The following is a 17,256-nucleotide window of genomic DNA, read 5'->3' as shown; positions in this document are numbered from 1 at the left end:
GGTTTTGTTGTCACGTGACCCTGTCAAGTCCCTGATGGCCTAGGGCAGTGGTAGGCAAATAGGGGCCAAATCTAGCCCTCCAGCCAAAATGTTTGGCCCCTGATGAAAACTGGTTTTCACTTATGCCCCCACGGGAAGAAAAGCTATTTGAACAGCACATGGTGTTGAAATGAAGTCCAATAATCTTACCAAACAAAAAACATAGGTCAGTAATGTAATTTGGCTTATATGACCAGAACAGATTTACAGTTTAATTCAACCACAAATGAAGCAGACGCTGTTTATCGTGTGTGGAAAATGACATCATTAGTCTCGTAGTCAAACACAGAACATACTGAGTTTATACATAAGCTGCTGTAAGTACAAAGCCCTCAGATACACTCCTAAAACTGGTTTGCTAAATCCTTTTTATTCTTAAATGAATTAAAAGAAATAAAACACACAAAACACATTGAAAAACATACAGGCGTGTGTTTTCATCGAACCTGTAAAAATCGATGTTGGCCTCCCAATAAACAATGCTGAAAAAACAACAACTGGCCCTTGGTTGATCTTAATTGCTTACTCCAGGCTGAGGGTTTACCACGCTGACCATGTGATCACAACATCCCCAATTACCCATCTCTCTCGCTCTCTCGCTTCAATTTGTGTCTGTCTCTGCTGTCTACTATCCAATAAAGGCAAACACCTACTTTCAGATGCTTCTGTACTGGGGAGAACTTTCTCCAAGCTCCTTCACAAATGTTTTAGTTCGTTCCCATCTTTGTGCTGAGCACAGAGAGGTGGGTCAAGGCAGTATCCTGTGCTGAAGTGTGGACCGCGTAATGAACATGAAAGGCAGGTCGGTCTTTTCAAGGTGAAACCAGAGGCAGGATGTACAGCACAGTGTTCCCTGCTCTGTTAAGAGTCATTATCAGGCAGCTGAACTGCAGTGAACCAAACCCCAGCAGCTGTTAAACAGCCGACAAGCTTCCTACTGCAAAGCTGTTTGTTTGCTTGTTCTGCCTTTTAGGAAAAGATACACTCTGTATCATTTCATGCCAACCACACAAACCTGCTAATGCAGGCATACACACTACATGCATGCAATCACTCACACACACACACACGCTGCACAGATGGCCAAGAGATGGACACACGCAAACACAAACATGCTCACGCACACACAGGAAACAAATGTGGGACTGGGCCATGGCCGGATTTACCACCCGGGCTTCCTGAGTGGACACCCAGTGGGTCCTGTTATATCCCCAAAGAAACAAAAAGGTCTAAAAATGATATTGCGAAAGTGCAGCTACTGACAGGTGAGGGTCATATGGCAACACCCCCATGTACATTCCTAGTTTCTTATTACACAAAACTTTATAAGAGCTATGATTGATTTATTGATTAATATGGCTGCTATACAAAGAGCAGGTGCATTTTACACAGGTCAATTTTTCTCTGTACACCAGTGTTAGTTGCACTGAACATCTATACTTTACCTACATTTGGGTATTTATATAACTCGTTATTTTCATTATCAATTAATCTGACAATCATTTTTTCCAAATAATCTAGAGAGTGTAAGTAGGGTACATAGTTCTGTGTTCAGACTGTGTACATGCAAAATTTAAGAACATGTTAAATGTCTGTTTTTGTCATGTCAAGACGGCTGTGCCTCACTTGAAAAAGGAAGTTTCTTAAAATACATAGAAACTGAAAAGGATCGCTACCCCCAGTTGACCTTTTCTGTGATGGAACTTGTCTGTCTGTTATAGGCCTGTAAAAGCAAACATCCTGACTGATCTTTTGTTATTTTAAAATTTCTTCCTTTTTTCTTAAAATCCTGGAAGAATCTTTGCTTAAAAAGCGGCCAGTGTCTGCATTTCACACCCTGAAATCTTTCTGGCCTCTTTAATTTTGTGCCTTGGCTTTGTGTTCGAACGTTTGATCAGAGCTCTGTGCACAACATTGTGTTCATGTATTTTTGTGGATCATTTTTATTGGGAACAAATTAATTCTTTTTCCTGGAAATGAGGTGATTTGTTATGGGTCCACTTTTTGCCGAGACCCCCGTTAACCCACCAACTGTGTGCACACGTAACACTTGCATGCACACAGACACAAATGGACACATGGACACATATACACACACAGATTTCTTCACTTTTAAAAAATGCAGTCAGGTTCATAAACATAAAAACTGGCATTCTTTCACAGACATACTCTTAGACACCCAGAGAAATATACTGTGAGGACCCCCCACTGTGCTCCAACTAGAAAAATAAAACCATTGAGTCTTTTCATATGCCTTGCCCTCTAAGTCTGCAGATTTTACAAAGGTCTCAAATAGCTTGCATAACTTTGTTTTCCTGCTGCAAGAGCCAATGAGCATTTAGTGGTGTCACAGCAAAACACTGGAAGAATAAGTTGCATGACTGAATGGCCCACAAAGTCTCATCAAACTCTCAAACATACCTGGTGGTTAAAGCTGTTGGCTGTTTGTTAGCCACAATTGCACCGTGACTACAGGAGATTGTCATTTTGATTAATGTTCAGGCCAACAATTTGGTCCAGTGTGACTACAACAGCCATGAAATTTGGTACGATTTGGTACATCCATGGTCCCCAGAGGTTAAACCGGAATGACTGGTGATTACATTCAAATGTATGTAGTGTTACGGGTCAAAATCTTCTCCTGTCCAACACTTCAGTTCACGACAGGATACCTCTGAGAACTCCTGTCAGCTCACATGCCAAATGATACATTTTTGCATGTCAACGTGCAAACGAAGCTAACATTAGAAAGTGTTAGCATGTTAGTGTGCTAATGTTAGCAATAGACTTTTAAATAAATAAAGTACAACTGAGCCCAAATACAACTTACTGTATGTCAAACCAGAATTGGTGCACAACTGAAAATAAGGAGGTTGTAAATCTTTTAGTTATTCATTTACAAAAAAGAAAAATAACACACAGATGTTTCAGCTAATGCCTTCCTCAGTGTGCAGGTTCTCAACTATAGCCTCACAAAGTGCAGCTATAGCTGATAATAATGGGCAAAGTAGGATGAAACACAGCTTGGACTAATGAAAGCTGAGCCTGAAATGTCCTAAAATGGCCACCGTACATACGATAAACCCTTTAGATTTAGGTAACAACATAGTTTTCTTTCTGCTACCACCGCTCAGGCCAGACTTTACATTTTAGCCCCACTAGTGGCAAGAATCTGAGAGTTGTTTCTCTATTAGCCATGCTTGCAGTGTGGCTCTAGGGTGGTGGTTGGTTAATCACTTTGATCAAGACTGAAATATGTCCACAACCGTTGTATGGAATGCCATGAAGTTTTGTACAGATAATCATGGTCCCCAGAGGATGAATCCTAAGGACGGTGGGGAGCCCGTGAGACTTCATCTAGCGCCAACCGCAGGTAAAAATTTCAATTTGTCCAGTGCTTTGGTTTATGAACAAATACCTGCTAACTAATGACATTCCTGTCAGCTTCAGCTGTTTGGTGCTAATCAGCAAATGTTAGCATGCTGACATGCTAAGCTAAGATGCTAACATGCTGATGTAAACATCATCAGCATTGTCATTGTGAATGTGTTAGCATGGGGATGCTAGAATGTCTGTTGGCTTTTGTTTTGTTTCCTTATTCTTAAAAAAATGTACTTTTAAAAGATACAGGTTTTCATCTGAAAGCAGCAAACCCCACACTGAACTCTTCCTCTTATTAAGCCAAGTTGCATTTTCATTTTCAGACAACCTCTGTAGTAACAAAGCTGCACAACACAATGTATATGTGTACCTGTCTCCAGCCTTTATTGATCCATTCACCATCTTCTTAGCTACAGTGTGTACTGAGAAAGTCAGGCCAGCTTAAATGACAGGTTTAGCCTAGTTAAAGGCACAGAACACCCTTAAACAACACTGTCACCTACACGCTATTCATACAATAAACATTAACCACCACCAGGATGGAAAAGTCGCGTTGACCTGGCAGCGGTCTCCCATTTCCATCGTCCCAGATCTGTTTGTGGGTACATAAGACAGCCCGAGTTATCGCAATATGTAAAACCTGCAAGCCTTTTCTCCACACCAAGCACAGGCTGACTGTCAATAGATTTCCATGCTTGAAACCTGAGTTAGGCCTTTTGCTCTGGACAATGAATGGAGTTTGGCTGCAAAGCAGTTATTAAGTGAGAGAGGCAGAGATATTTGAGGTAAGATCTCTAAGGAGTTTCAGGCTGGGAATAAGGGATTTTCAAGTCTTTCAAAAAAAAAAAAAGAGGCACAAAGGAGGGAGAGTGTTACCAAATTGTAATTTGTTGTTGTGAATGAAGGTGTATGCGCTAAAGCTGTAAAGATCATATTCTTATAGACCAACAAATACGCACAAATTATTTTGTTGGAGTAAATGACACTTAAGTAAAGATGAAGTAGAAACAATATAACCTATCTTCAAAACTTGCTTGTTTTTACAAATGGAACAATCCCACATTTTCTCTTCAGATACAGAAACTGATACCAAACTCAGGGTACTGGACAATATCAAGTATCAACTCCATACTAACGCTTAACATTAACTTAATAGTTCAGAACCAGAAGCTCCAGTATTTGGATCGAGAAACTCATGAAAAAGGTAAAATTTGGTGCCAAAGATGGTAGACTGCAGCTGTTATTTCAATGTCAGATACATATTTAACATTTAGGTATATACTGTTTATATACCGTTATATAACGCGTTGGATCAGAGTTGGTATAAAAACTTGTATTGTTTACTCCTATACAACCGAATGGTGTATTACCTAAAACAAAGGTGTCATATCACAAAGTACTGAGTGCAATCATGCACCAAAGCCCAATAGACACCTGCATGTATGCATACTCACCCACAACACACACACGTGCATATTCACATTTACCTGCACAGACACACATTCAGAAATACAAACACTCACCTGTCTGATTGATACCATGTGATACTGAAGGGAGGTGTTAATCTTTAGTTTTTGCAGTGACAACTGGGCTGGCTCATTCCAGCAGGTGACTGTTGTGCTATTGTACAGCCCCTCGGAGAGCTTTTCAACTCAGGTACAGACATTGCCGCAACTGGTTCAGCATTTATTTTGACAAAAAGGTAGGAATTGATCTGTGAAATCGGTTGTTTCTGTTACACTTATGCAGATCAGAAATTGCAACGTCAGACTGTTGAATTCAATGTCAAATCTGAGGACGACCTAAAAAAGGATACGAAATCTGAATATATCAGGGAGGTTTTGTGACATTGTGGTCTTATACATGCATTTAGATACTAAAACACCTGCTAATTTTTACTTTTTACTCAGAATAAATGCTCTGAAATATATTAATTGCATGTTCTCAAAAAGACTTAAAAGTACTACACTGGCTAATGAATAACAAACTTGCTTGGCCACTTAACCAAATGCATACTGTATATTCCTTTGTAAGATTAGAAGATGCTGCTTGTTTGAAGATGTCACACTGAGCTGAAAAATGTCTGAGTAAGAGGGTAAATGTTGTGGACAGCAGAACAATCAGTAATCTGAGCTGCAGCATTAAGAGCAGTAATACAATGCCTGAATGGTTAAAAAACAAAACAAGATGTGGTCAAGGTGAAGTAATGTTTGTGATCATGTTTCACAATGACATCTGGCCAAAAGAAGCGTCATGGGAATGAAAAGGGTTAATATTGCATGTATTACAAACAAACATTGGCAGATTTTGTCTTTAAAAATACTGAAGGGATAATGCATATAGGAGTGTTGTCTAAAGAAGAACAAGATGTGAACGTGTGAGGCGACATCACTGCTGACATAACAAGACTGACTCTGTTTCATAAATATGAGACTATTGATCTTTTAAACAGTGAACCATGCAAGACTGGTAATTCTGAAGGTCATGTCGGTCTTCGAGAGAAATCATGCAGTAGCAGTCAGAAAGGAAAATCAGAAACTGACTGCTGACACGAAACAGTTAAAGACCAACAAACGACTCATTTAAATTCAGTGGTGCAGGTCTAAAATCAAACATAAACCCTGTACAGACAGGCAGAGAAGTGGAGATGCTAATGGACACTGAATCCACAGTAGAAATCTATAACTCTATAATAAGAGGTTAAATCCTGCATCTCTTTTCAAGTGCTTCCTCTTGCAATGTTAAGGTATTTCTGATGAAGCAAAACCAAACCAAACACGTGCTCTGCTCCACTAGGCACTTTGAAGCTTGAATAAACCATTAACCTTCAGGAACAGACGGCTAAAATATGACAACTCCTGACCTGATCATGTAAAAGCGTCTCACGAAGTCTCAGCATTCTGGCCTTTAAACGGCATTCTTCTGGACATTAGGAGAAATTCCAGTGCAGATCAATGTCAACAGATTTGACACTTGTTTCAGGATTTTTTTTCTAGAAACAAGTGGCGTGATCTAACCACCGTTGCCAAACGGTTCATTTGACAAGTGAGTGAGAAGCTAAGTGTTAAGATGGAAATATTTTGCAGTGTTGAGGTTTTGAAGGTCATTAGAGGTGGCAGAAAGCCCCGGGGCAGAGCTCGGACTAGCCACCCGTGTACATGGTTCTGTTCCAGTGAACCACAGATGGGTGGCACAATGTCATTTGCAGTAAGTGAGCATGTAATGGAGTTGTAAGTGCCCCGAGCAGGAAAGGAAACAAGCCAATTGCCTAAGTTGTTTCCAGAGTTCATCCCTCGATTCCTATTGTCAGCAGTGGATGACGGGCCTTTAGCCTAACTTTAGAATACAAAAAGACCCTGTTAGAAATGTTATTGTGAAAAACAATGATTCAAACCTCAGAAATATCATAGCTAAAGTATCATAGCTTTGTTCATGGGAAGTGCAGTGGAAACTTTATGCCAAAGGTCAGGATGTGTTTTGGTTGTAAGTGGTTGTTCTGTATGAAGTCTTAAGCTGCTTGTTTCAGGTCATGGGCAGAGTGAATGTGCAGAAAACAGCTCAACCTAGTGGGTCAATACAACAAAGGGAACTATCAGGGCTGTCTGAAATGTACTGCTCAGTGGGAAAAACAACATGATACACTAAAAACGCAAATCATTTAATTAGATGGGCTTTTTAATGCTTGGGATATTTAGCATTTAGCATGATGATTGTCCATCATTTCCTTGAAAAGTAAAAGAATCCCATATATTACAGTAGTATACAGTATATTAAGTAGACTGCAAGTGGTGGAAATTCCTCCTTAGAATCTTGAACCATTTAAAAAACATTCAGTGTTGATTAAAAAGTCTTTTCATGGCCAGATACTCCAGATGCTGTTATGGCCAAAATCACTCCGACAACAGTTACATCACGTTAAAAAATGTAGAATTAATAGTGGATTAATTGTGTCTTTTGAGGTTTGGTTTATTAGCTGACCACATGAAACAAGATGGGAGTATCCTAATTTAACCTTTACGCCTGTGTTGAGATACTTGAAGGGCTCAGTCTTTATTTATTTATTTATTTATTTCAGTTTTGTTTGAGTGACAAAGTCTACATGGACTGCCTGAGCATTCATCTTCATTATGCCTCGTTAGTCCCGACTCTACAGCGCAGGAAGATAAAACTTCAGCCCTTGGCACAGCAGAACTACTGTATGAACAGTAGCTCCATCACTGATTTATGAAATATGATATACTTTATATTTATACTTAATTTTGTATATTATACTATTTATTATAGTGCAAGTAAAATATATCAATTAACAATTCAGTTATCTACTAAATCAAGGTATTCTATATTTATGTCTTCATATTTTATGTTTTAGGCCTATAAGCAATTAGTAAATAGTAGGGCTGCAACTAATGGTTATTTTCATTATCAATTTATCTGCTGATTATTTTTTCAATAAACCAGTTAATAGTTTGGTTTATAAAAGGTCATACAATTTTGTCCAACCAACAGTTCTGGGTAACGCCGGTATTTATGCTTAAACCAAACTAAAAGTCTGCAGCCATGTTTAGAGGCTCTGTGAGGCCGTACTTACTTAGGCACAGTGGTGTTTTGAGGTAAATGCTAACGCCAGCATGCTAACATGCTCATGATGACAATGCTAACAGTCTGATGTTTAGCAAGTAATGTTTACCATGTTCACCATTTTAGTTTAGCCTGTTAGCATGCTAAAATTAGCTAATTAGCACGAAACACAGAGCACAGCTGAGGCTGATAAAAATGTAGTTTTGCAGGTATTTGGTTATAAACCAAAGTGTTTTAGATTGATGATTTTATTAAAGTGCTAAATGAAAGGTTACGGGATCACCAAAGTTATTACAATTCAGCAAAATGAGAACATACATGTGTGTACCAAAATTCATGACAGTCCATGCAGAGGAAAAGTCTGGAAATCACCAAAGTCATGAGGATTCATCCTCTGAGGACCATGAATGTCTGCACCAGATTTCCTGAAGGTCCGTCCAGTAGAGCTTGAGATATTTCAGTCTGGACCAAAGCGGTGCACCGACCGAACTGGCATTGCCATCCCTAGCGCCAAAAATTACTTAAACGACTGATTGATAATGAAAATAGCAGCCAAATCCTTTCCTGTCGATTGACTAATCATTGCAGCTCTGGTACTTAAATAAATGAGACTGAAATGTACACAACCATTTAAAGTTGTAAAAGCAGAGAAAAGCAGCAAGATAAAGAAACTAAGTTCAATCACAACAGCAACCTTTTGCCACACCTGTATTGTGCTACTGAGGAAGTATAGATAACTGCATGTCTTTGCACTTTTCATTCTCCTAAAAAAAATGATATCTGCATGGCAGACAGAGGTTTGATTTCAGACTGATAACCTATGAATGCAACATTCACTCAGTGTCTCTGTTTTCCAGTAGGATGCTGTGTTTCTCTGCTTTCGTCCATATCAGGGTATTTAGGAAGGGATTATGGGAAGCTAATAGGACGTTATTTCTATGACCTCATGGAGTGAGCTCCATAGTCTGGCAGTGGGGACGTTCGCTGTAGCCAGGAGAAAGTGGAGTCTGTGACTGGAGCCCAGTTCACTCAGTCAGATAGCGGTGATTCAAACCCCATTTGTTTTGGGCGTAGAGGATGCTCTCAGTGGTTTGGCTGTGATTGATCCTTCCTCTGCCCGTGATCGCACCATGACACTATTCCAGTTTCCACATTCATTTTTCCCCTGCTAACTTAGACCAGTTCAGTCCTGTGGCGCTTCCTTTATTGGCCCTCTGACAGTTCTTTGACCTCCACCCAGAAAAAAAAGGTCTTGGGCCATTGCTTTGGACAACAGCAAACCTTTGCATGGAAACATTGTATGTTTACAGAGAGTTTAACGTTACTGGGGTAAAAGACATCCTACTCTGGCACAACAACAGACCACTCATCACTAAACAGATTTTTAAGCAGAATTAAAGTGCAAAATGTTTTCTGTACCTGCACCGTTTGATGCATTTACAGAATGTTAGCTGTTTTAATCAGCTAATGCTTAATCCCTACACTGATAAAACTGTAGAAAATTTACTTTTAACGTGCTTATTCCACCATGGCCTCTGCCCAAAAGGAATTTTGTAAAATCCATCAGCAGAGATGCATTAAATGTACAGAGGAGATATTTCTAAAACTACTAGCAATCTGTGGAGTACAGGTATGAGTTGGACCATAGGTGTTCTTGGTATATTGTACATTGACACAATGTGGCACATCCGCAGCAGAAGAAAAGTAGCCGCCCAAGCAAGGACTGTTGCAATGGGTTTTGTATCTCCAGGCAACTGCCCCATTATGATTAAATGTATTGACACAGTACAAGGAGGCAGGAAAAAGAAAATCATGGTAAACATTCCCAGATTGCTATCTTAAAAATAGACTTCCAGAGCAATCAAAGCACAGACGAAAAAAATAAATGGTAGACAAAATATGAAAGAAAACATGTGAATGAAATTATAAGTATAACCCATAACGGAAAAAAAACAAACAAAAAATAAAAACCAGCAACACAGTATCCTCTATTTTCCCTTGTCAGTGATTTTTTTTCATCCTGTTCTTGTTGTCAACAAAGTGCTGCTCATTATGTATTTATATTAGATGCTACAGGAAGGAGAGCAAGAGGTTGGAGATTTCCAGTGATCAGCCAATGTTTTTGATACATGGAAGACTCTGCTGTTAATTGTTTCCTCCAACAATAACGGCTGGAAAAAAAAAAGTCGGAAAATGGGCAAGACCGGTTTAGGTGAATGGCCGTTTTCTGTATCAGAGCAACAGGGAAAGCCCTTTGGGAGTATTATGAATGATCTATGTAGACGTTGCAGCATCAAAACATGGGATTATTATGAATGTTCTATGTAGAAGTTGCAGCATCAAAACATTCTGCAATTAAACTGATTTTTGTTTACTGTATTTATATTTTCACATATATCAAGATGTGTATACATTTTACTGCTTGTTTTAGTCAGAGATTTCCTTTTCCAACTGTGGAAACACATGCACCCAATTGTCAGCAGTAGAGTCAATGAACTAGAGCTGTAACTAACATCCTGGCTATAGTCCATACATGTCCTATTCTGTGACTTAATTTGTGTCTTTACATATAAGTAATTCTACAGCACATCTAGGCTTCATTTTGCTTTAAGAGGGATATGGAACAAAAAAAATTAAATGTGTATTTCTACAATACTCCTCTTAAATTGGTACAGAAGCGTACATATAGCCATGACAAAATCTGGATTTCTGTGTTGGATTTGTGTATTTGTACTGCAAATGTGAACTCCTACATCCTCATGTGGGTCAGAGAGCAGACAGCTTTCAGTAGCTGTTTGGTCTCGTTTGCAGAGTTGTCTGTCTACTCCTGCGGTCATGACCTGCATTACTCTAATGACCTTCTTTCAGTGTTTTGGGTCAGCTGAACTACAAAACAGCTACAAAGCTCTTAGTCCAAATTGACCCATCAGACAGTTGCAGATTTGGGACTCTGTTTAGGGACTGATTTACACCTGGGTTGCAAGGTAAATGCAGGATATTTTCCGACTCAGAAATCTTGGACCTAAGATTGGAAACCATGTCTGGCCTTCCAAACCTAAATCTCTGAAAAAACCCCACTAAATAGACATATTACTAAATAGATCCTATTGCTAAATAAAACAATCTGAGTATTGTCTGGTCATATATCCTCTTATTATCAAACTATACAGTGATGTAATTGTTTTGTCGTTACTTAAAGCCACCATGTGTAGAATTGAAAGATTTCCAACTATGGCGCCCCCCCAGTGGGAGTATCAAAAAAGACCTTGTGGCAAACAGCAATGCTGTCTATGAACACATAAAATCCTACACAGTGGCTTTGACATAAAGGCTCAAAGTAAATGTGTTAATAATGACCGATATTTACTAAGTCACGCTGATTAATAAAATTGTTAAACATTCTTTGCTATCTTCCCTACAGATTCTGGAAGATGCATAAACAATATACATCGGTGAGCCCCACTGATGACGTCAGTGTAAAGACTGAGAATAGACCCCAACCAAAGAAATACCGCTATGTACGCAAAGAAGGCAGCTGTAACGTTGTGTTCCGCCATGTTCCCGAGGAGTGGCTGCTGTTTGTGACCGACATCTTCACCACCTTGGTGGAGATCAGATGGAGGGTGATGTTCCTGATCTTCGCCCTGTCTTACATCCTGTCCTGGCTCTTCTTCGGCATCCTCTACTGGGTCATCGCTCTTGTTCACGGTGACATCAAAGAACACACAAATGACATCTGTGTGTACGAGGTGCGCAGTTTCACAGCTGCTTTCCTCTTCTCACTTGAAACTCAAACCACCATTGGCTACGGTTTCAGAGGAATGTCCGAGAACTGCATGATTGCCATTATCATCGTCACTGTACAAGATGTCATCAGCTGCTTCATCGACACGTTCGTCATCGGAATTGTTGTTGCCAAAATGGCCTCGGCCAGAAAGAGGGCGCAGACGGTGGGCTTCAGCAACTGCGCCGTCATCAATCTTCGTGATGGTTACTTGTGTCTTTCCTGGAGGGTCGGGGACTTCCGCAGGCACCACCTGGTGGAGGGGACAGCTCGCGCTCAAATTGTCCGCTCCAAGGTGCATGCCACAGGGAAAATGGACGTGACCTATGAAGATCTGGTCATCCAGCAGAGGGACATCGTCCTGGTCACACCTACCATCATCTTCCACAGGATCGAACCCGGCAGCCCTCTGTACAAAATGAGTTTGGTAGATCTGCGGAAAGCGGACTTTGAGCTGGTGGTGTCTTTTACCTACACTGACGACTCCACAGGTATGCTGCATCAGACCCGAACCTCGTACACTCCAGCTGAAATCCTCTGGGGTCAGCTGTTCCAGGAGATGATCAGGGTCAGCAGGAGCCACTACAGGGTGGATTACATCTTGTTCAATCACACCGCTAAGGTGCTTGTGCCAGAGGTCAGTGCTGAGGAGTACGAACACAAGAAGCAGCTGCGGCCCTCTCCCCGACATTCACCGAGATCTTCCCCGTGCCCCTCTCCAAGGTCACAGCAGCAAAATCATCACGAAAAACGTCTGAAACCCCCAACGGTAACTGTGGAACTTGTGAATGATAGTTGCCCTGAACCAACTGTTTCAACATCTCAAGCAGACAGTCAACATCAAGACACTTTGACTCTGCCAAGTGACCTCATAACTCAAGAAATATAAAAGAACAGTTATTACTTCAGACAGCCACCTTTTAAGCCTACAGGTTGTCAGGATTTCATGCACAAAAAATAAATACTTGGTGGAGTGTCACTTTAAACATTTAAAAGCAATAACATAGAAAGAATACAAAATCTATAATGTACAGAGGCTTGTTATTTGAAATATAGATATGTTTTAGTTGGTTAAGTAAGTCTTTATAGGGTTATTGTAATATTCAGATTAAGGTTATTGTAGACTTGATAAAACGAAAGACTAGATGCATATTTTAAAAAATGTAAAATGTTTTTATACTTTATATGGACTTGTGGTGAAAATGTTTTGTTACCTGCTGTTTCCAAGGTCAAGAATGAGCTTTCAGTGTCAACATTTAAGCCAACATTGATGAAAAGTCCTTAAAATACTCAGAAAAATGAAAATTTGAACATCTACAATTCCAAAACAACAGGGCAGTCTGCTGAGGAAGATCATGTGATACAATCAGAAGCTGCAGAACAGCTACTAAACGTGTGGTGAGATTATTTTGTAAACTGTTCTTATATTCTTTTCAAAGTGTAAAAAAAAAAAATTATGTGAAAAGAAAATACAATTAGACCACAACTTTAGAGTGTGTATGTAACTTCTGTTAAAAGAAGGTCTCTACATTTCATCCTTCATATTACATGACTGAGTCATATTTTAGTCACTTATGATAGTAAAAAAAAATGAAATTATGGGGGCGACTACAGACCGTCCCTTATCAGAATCAGAAATACTTTATTGATCCCCGAAGGGAAACTGTGAGTAAAGTCACCAGCGTTAATATGAAACACGCATAAAATGTTAAGTTTTCTTTGTTTGTGGTAGTGGAATCCCATTTGTTTAGTATGGCAAGCTATTCAAAACCGGTTCATCAAACCATCTCTTATTATCTTAGATTTTTGGAAATGACAACTAATATTTTACATCTTCAAATGTTTTATGAACATGAAGAATAAGAGGATCTGTTGTAACAGACTGACCAAATGTATTTCTAATTTTGCTGATATGGTATCATCAAGCAGATGTTATAAAATATTAAAAACAACAGCAATCTCTTATAAGACAATACCAGTGTCAACAATTTCAATAAAGTGACGTTTAAATGTCTGGTTTGCGTCTTCACCTCCTGTAATAATCATGTATCTGTGTGAGATGGATCATGGTTCTTGTCGAAGAACAAAAGCTCTGATCGGGAAGGTCACTTTGATGTCACGTAACCAGACAGACAAAAGTAACCAGATGCTGCTTTATAACGTGCTGCTTTGATTTGCATCACTGTGTAATCCTATTAAAAGCGTGTATTCTTTTTATCATCTATCCAAAATAGATCAATCCAAAGCTCATGATGTTATTCAGGCACAAGGTCATGACAGTATTGATTTACTGCGATGCCCTTAATTCTACCTGACCCAGCACACAGACCTCATAACAGTCACGTCAAACTGACCCGTGAGCAACCGCGACCTTGTGCAAGTGGTTTATGACAAGGTAAAAGGTTCAGCGCTTCAGCTCACAGAGTTTCTTCTTTTACCATTACTGTATTCTTCAAAGCCGATCTGCTGACCAAATAGCTCCAAATATCTCCATATTTTGTTGTGTAGAACAATTTCTATCAGATTATATCAGACTTTATTGAGCATTTCACATGTTAGAGACAAGCTAAGAGATAAGAAAACAGATAAAGAACTATTTAAATCCAATAAATAAAAATAGTATACATTATATACACATTACAATACCTTAGACTAGGTAAATGAATTTTGCAAAATATTTGTGCGAAAGAAATCCGGAAATCCATCAGTGCAACTCCAGCAGCCATGATGTGTGCACTATATATAAGTATAGGTATAAAGGTAAGGTACTGAACAGTAGCACCGCTAACAAAGTTGCACTACCTCTGTGACAAATGCATTGCTTTTCCTAAACAGTAGCTACTCCAAAATAAAAGCATCAATCATGCTGGTTCACCGGCGGACAACTTTTAATGTGAAGCAGCAGCAGGAAATGTTCAGTTTGCATCAACAGCATCTTAACACAACTCTTTAGGAAGAGACAAGTTAACAATAATATGGTTGATATCGGCAGTAGAGATATCTTTTCTTTTTTTAATATATATATTTATATAATGGGACTATATGGCACTCGGCTTGTGGAGCTCAAAGCGCCAAATACATACATTTGAAAAACTCAACAGCAACGTCTCTTTCCACACACCATGACCCGGTTAGTCAAGATAATCCACAGATTTGTTGTGAGCAGTTTTATGTAGGAACTATTTTCTTTCTATCGAAACGCCTCACAACATGGTCAGTATAGTTAAAAGTGCAATATTCCACTGAAATCTGAGTCTTCATCTGACGAAAATAGTACAAAGGGGATGATTATTCTTACTTTTTAGGGGAAAAAACTGTTTCTGGGTTAGAAAGGAAATAAATAAATATGTTTAGGGTAAGAGGATGCAGCCAAAGTCGAACAAATTGTCCTAAAAAGCTTACATGTCAGCTAATCAACAACTAAATTCACCAGCTAACCCACTGGCCGGTCTCATTTTCAGCATCTAGTAATAGATTTTCCAGAAAGGCCAAGAGGCCTGACCCCCAGAGAGTTGGAACGTTTCTGAAATCTATGTGATATTGACAAGGCCAGCCACCAACTTCACAAACTTTTAGTGTATCAGGAAAAATACTATATAAATTTAAATCTAAATTTCACCCGGATGCCTCCATGCTGCCACTGACCAGCCTTTGGCCTCAGCTGCTTTTAAACAAAGCCTGACTTCACGTTTGGAAGCTTGTCTGGGATTAAAGCAAAGCTTGTTTGGAAAAGAACAGTCAGTTAAATATGAGGCTACAGCCAGCAGTGAGTTAGCTTAGCACAAAGACTGGAAACAGCTAGCCTGGCTTTGTCCTAACAGAAACTCTACAGCTCAGTGATATCTTGTTTTTTTAATTCATACAAAAAACCGAAGTGTAAAAACGATAATTTGACATTTTACGGGGAGTTACGTGCCAGACTACTTCTTGTCCGGGCACAGTAACTTCCTGGTTGTCTGGAAACTGCTCAGAGTCAAGGAATAGCAAATAGGAGTAGTTTTCAAATTGTCGATCTATTGCTTTAAGGGCCGGTGGTGAAGCCCACAAACAGTTGGGGACAATGTGACCACAGTCAGTACAGTCTGTCCACTATACTGTCAATACCATGCCTTTTGCAGAAGTTTGTCCATCCTCAAGCTTGTCAAGCTTCTGCAAAGCTATTATGGGTCTTTTTAGAAGGCAGTGACAAACACCATAATTGGTTGTTTAGGTTGGACGACTTGTTGTCCAAAATAGACGATGCACAGGCTGAGAAGTAAGTTTTGAAAAACAGAAAGAAAACCTCAGCACCCAGTAATTATTCATTAGTCTAACAGCCTAATAATAGGGTCATTTGTGCTAAAATGTAGGAAAATATTTCCTATTGCATTTTAAAATGATGATATCTTTACTGTTATTAACATCGATATTCTACCATGTTTACACATTTCATCTTAATCCTCTAGCTGCTGTTGCTGCAGTGACATAAGTTGCATGAAAGTTCAGATTCAGTGTCCTCCTCCCCTCTCCGTCTTGTGCTGCTGTCTGCTACTTGCTCACATTACAGAGCTGTGTGTGTGGGAGGCAATCACTGGTTAATCCCAGTCTCCAGCTCTCCACCTTGTGGTCCACACGCAGCACTGGCTACTGCATGCTTCGCTCTCTTTATTGTTGGAAATTGGGCATGGAAAGCAAACACACACAACGCACACAGTTCACTGACACAGGTGGTTTGGGCTAAATATATGTGCTGCTATAAATAACCAGAACTAAAAATAAGACTTACAGGGGAAAATGAGCAGTTCAAAGGCCTTTTTGAAAAACATGTAGTTGTGGGTTAATGTTTATCATGAATTAGTAAGCAGGAAGAATGATTTAGTCAATGGCTTTAGGACAACAAGGCTACAGCCTGACCTAAAATTATAGGGCAACAGATGCATAGTCTAAACATCCGAAGCAACTTGATAGCTCAGTGGAGAAAGACAGTCATATCATAATACAGGCATGTAGGCCTTTATTGAGTGAGTCATTCTTTCCGACAGAACACATTTTCCATACCAACGTTAAAAAAATCAGATCTATAAACACAACAGATATCACAAAAATGAGGGTGACGGGCAGTTGGGTTGCACACTGTTAGCAGCAGGTGGTAACAAGCACAGATGTCACTTTTTATTATGATTTTAATGCCTCTGCAGAGAAAAGATCAATTATTGTTTTGACGTGGATCTCTCGAAAGATGGAGTTTTGTTTTTGTTTTGTTTTTACTTTTGACTAAATGTTGTCTCCCCCACGTTAAAAGTTGTTGCTCATCTGTTGTCTTATTGCAAAACTTTCTGGTAATTTGAACTTTTTTGTAGCTGGGCCACCTAAATTTACACATTATGTAACCTGTATGTTTGTTATAAACCTATTAAGTGGTAGTAACATTAACCAGATTTAAGTCCTCAAGGAAAAAGCTGAAAATGATGCGTTTCCGATATTTAGTTTTGTTT

The 17,256-nt window shown here is 39.4% G+C and overlaps 2 protein-coding genes across 5 annotated transcripts in view; one reads left to right on the top strand and one right to left on the bottom strand.

Annotated features, from left to right (window-relative positions):
* LOC122867720 (galanin receptor 2a) overlaps positions 1-17,256 on the bottom strand; it is a 119,860-nt gene that overhangs the window by 60,024 nt on the left and 42,580 nt on the right. The gene's annotated exons all lie outside the window — the stretch shown is intronic.
* On the top strand, positions 4,962-13,796 carry kcnj16 (potassium inwardly rectifying channel subfamily J member 16). Of its 2 annotated transcripts, none has more exons than XM_044178874.1 (2): positions 4,962-5,076; positions 11,420-13,796. In XM_044178874.1, the coding sequence occupies exon 2, from the start codon at positions 11,430-11,432 to the stop codon at positions 12,669-12,671; it is 1,242 nt and encodes a 413-aa protein (XP_044034809.1). In that variant the 5' UTR covers positions 4,962-5,076; positions 11,420-11,429; the 3' UTR covers positions 12,672-13,796. The 2 variants fall into 2 exon arrangements, with proteins under 2 accessions (XP_044034809.1, XP_044034808.1); XM_044178873.1 differs by having other exon boundaries at positions 4,981-5,122.

Source organism: Siniperca chuatsi, linkage group LG20, assembly GCF_020085105.1.
Source record: "Siniperca chuatsi isolate FFG_IHB_CAS linkage group LG20, ASM2008510v1, whole genome shotgun sequence".
NCBI classification, from domain to species: Eukaryota; Metazoa; Chordata; class Actinopteri; order Centrarchiformes; family Sinipercidae; genus Siniperca; species Siniperca chuatsi.
This window is presented reverse-complemented; position numbering and strand designations above follow the sequence as displayed.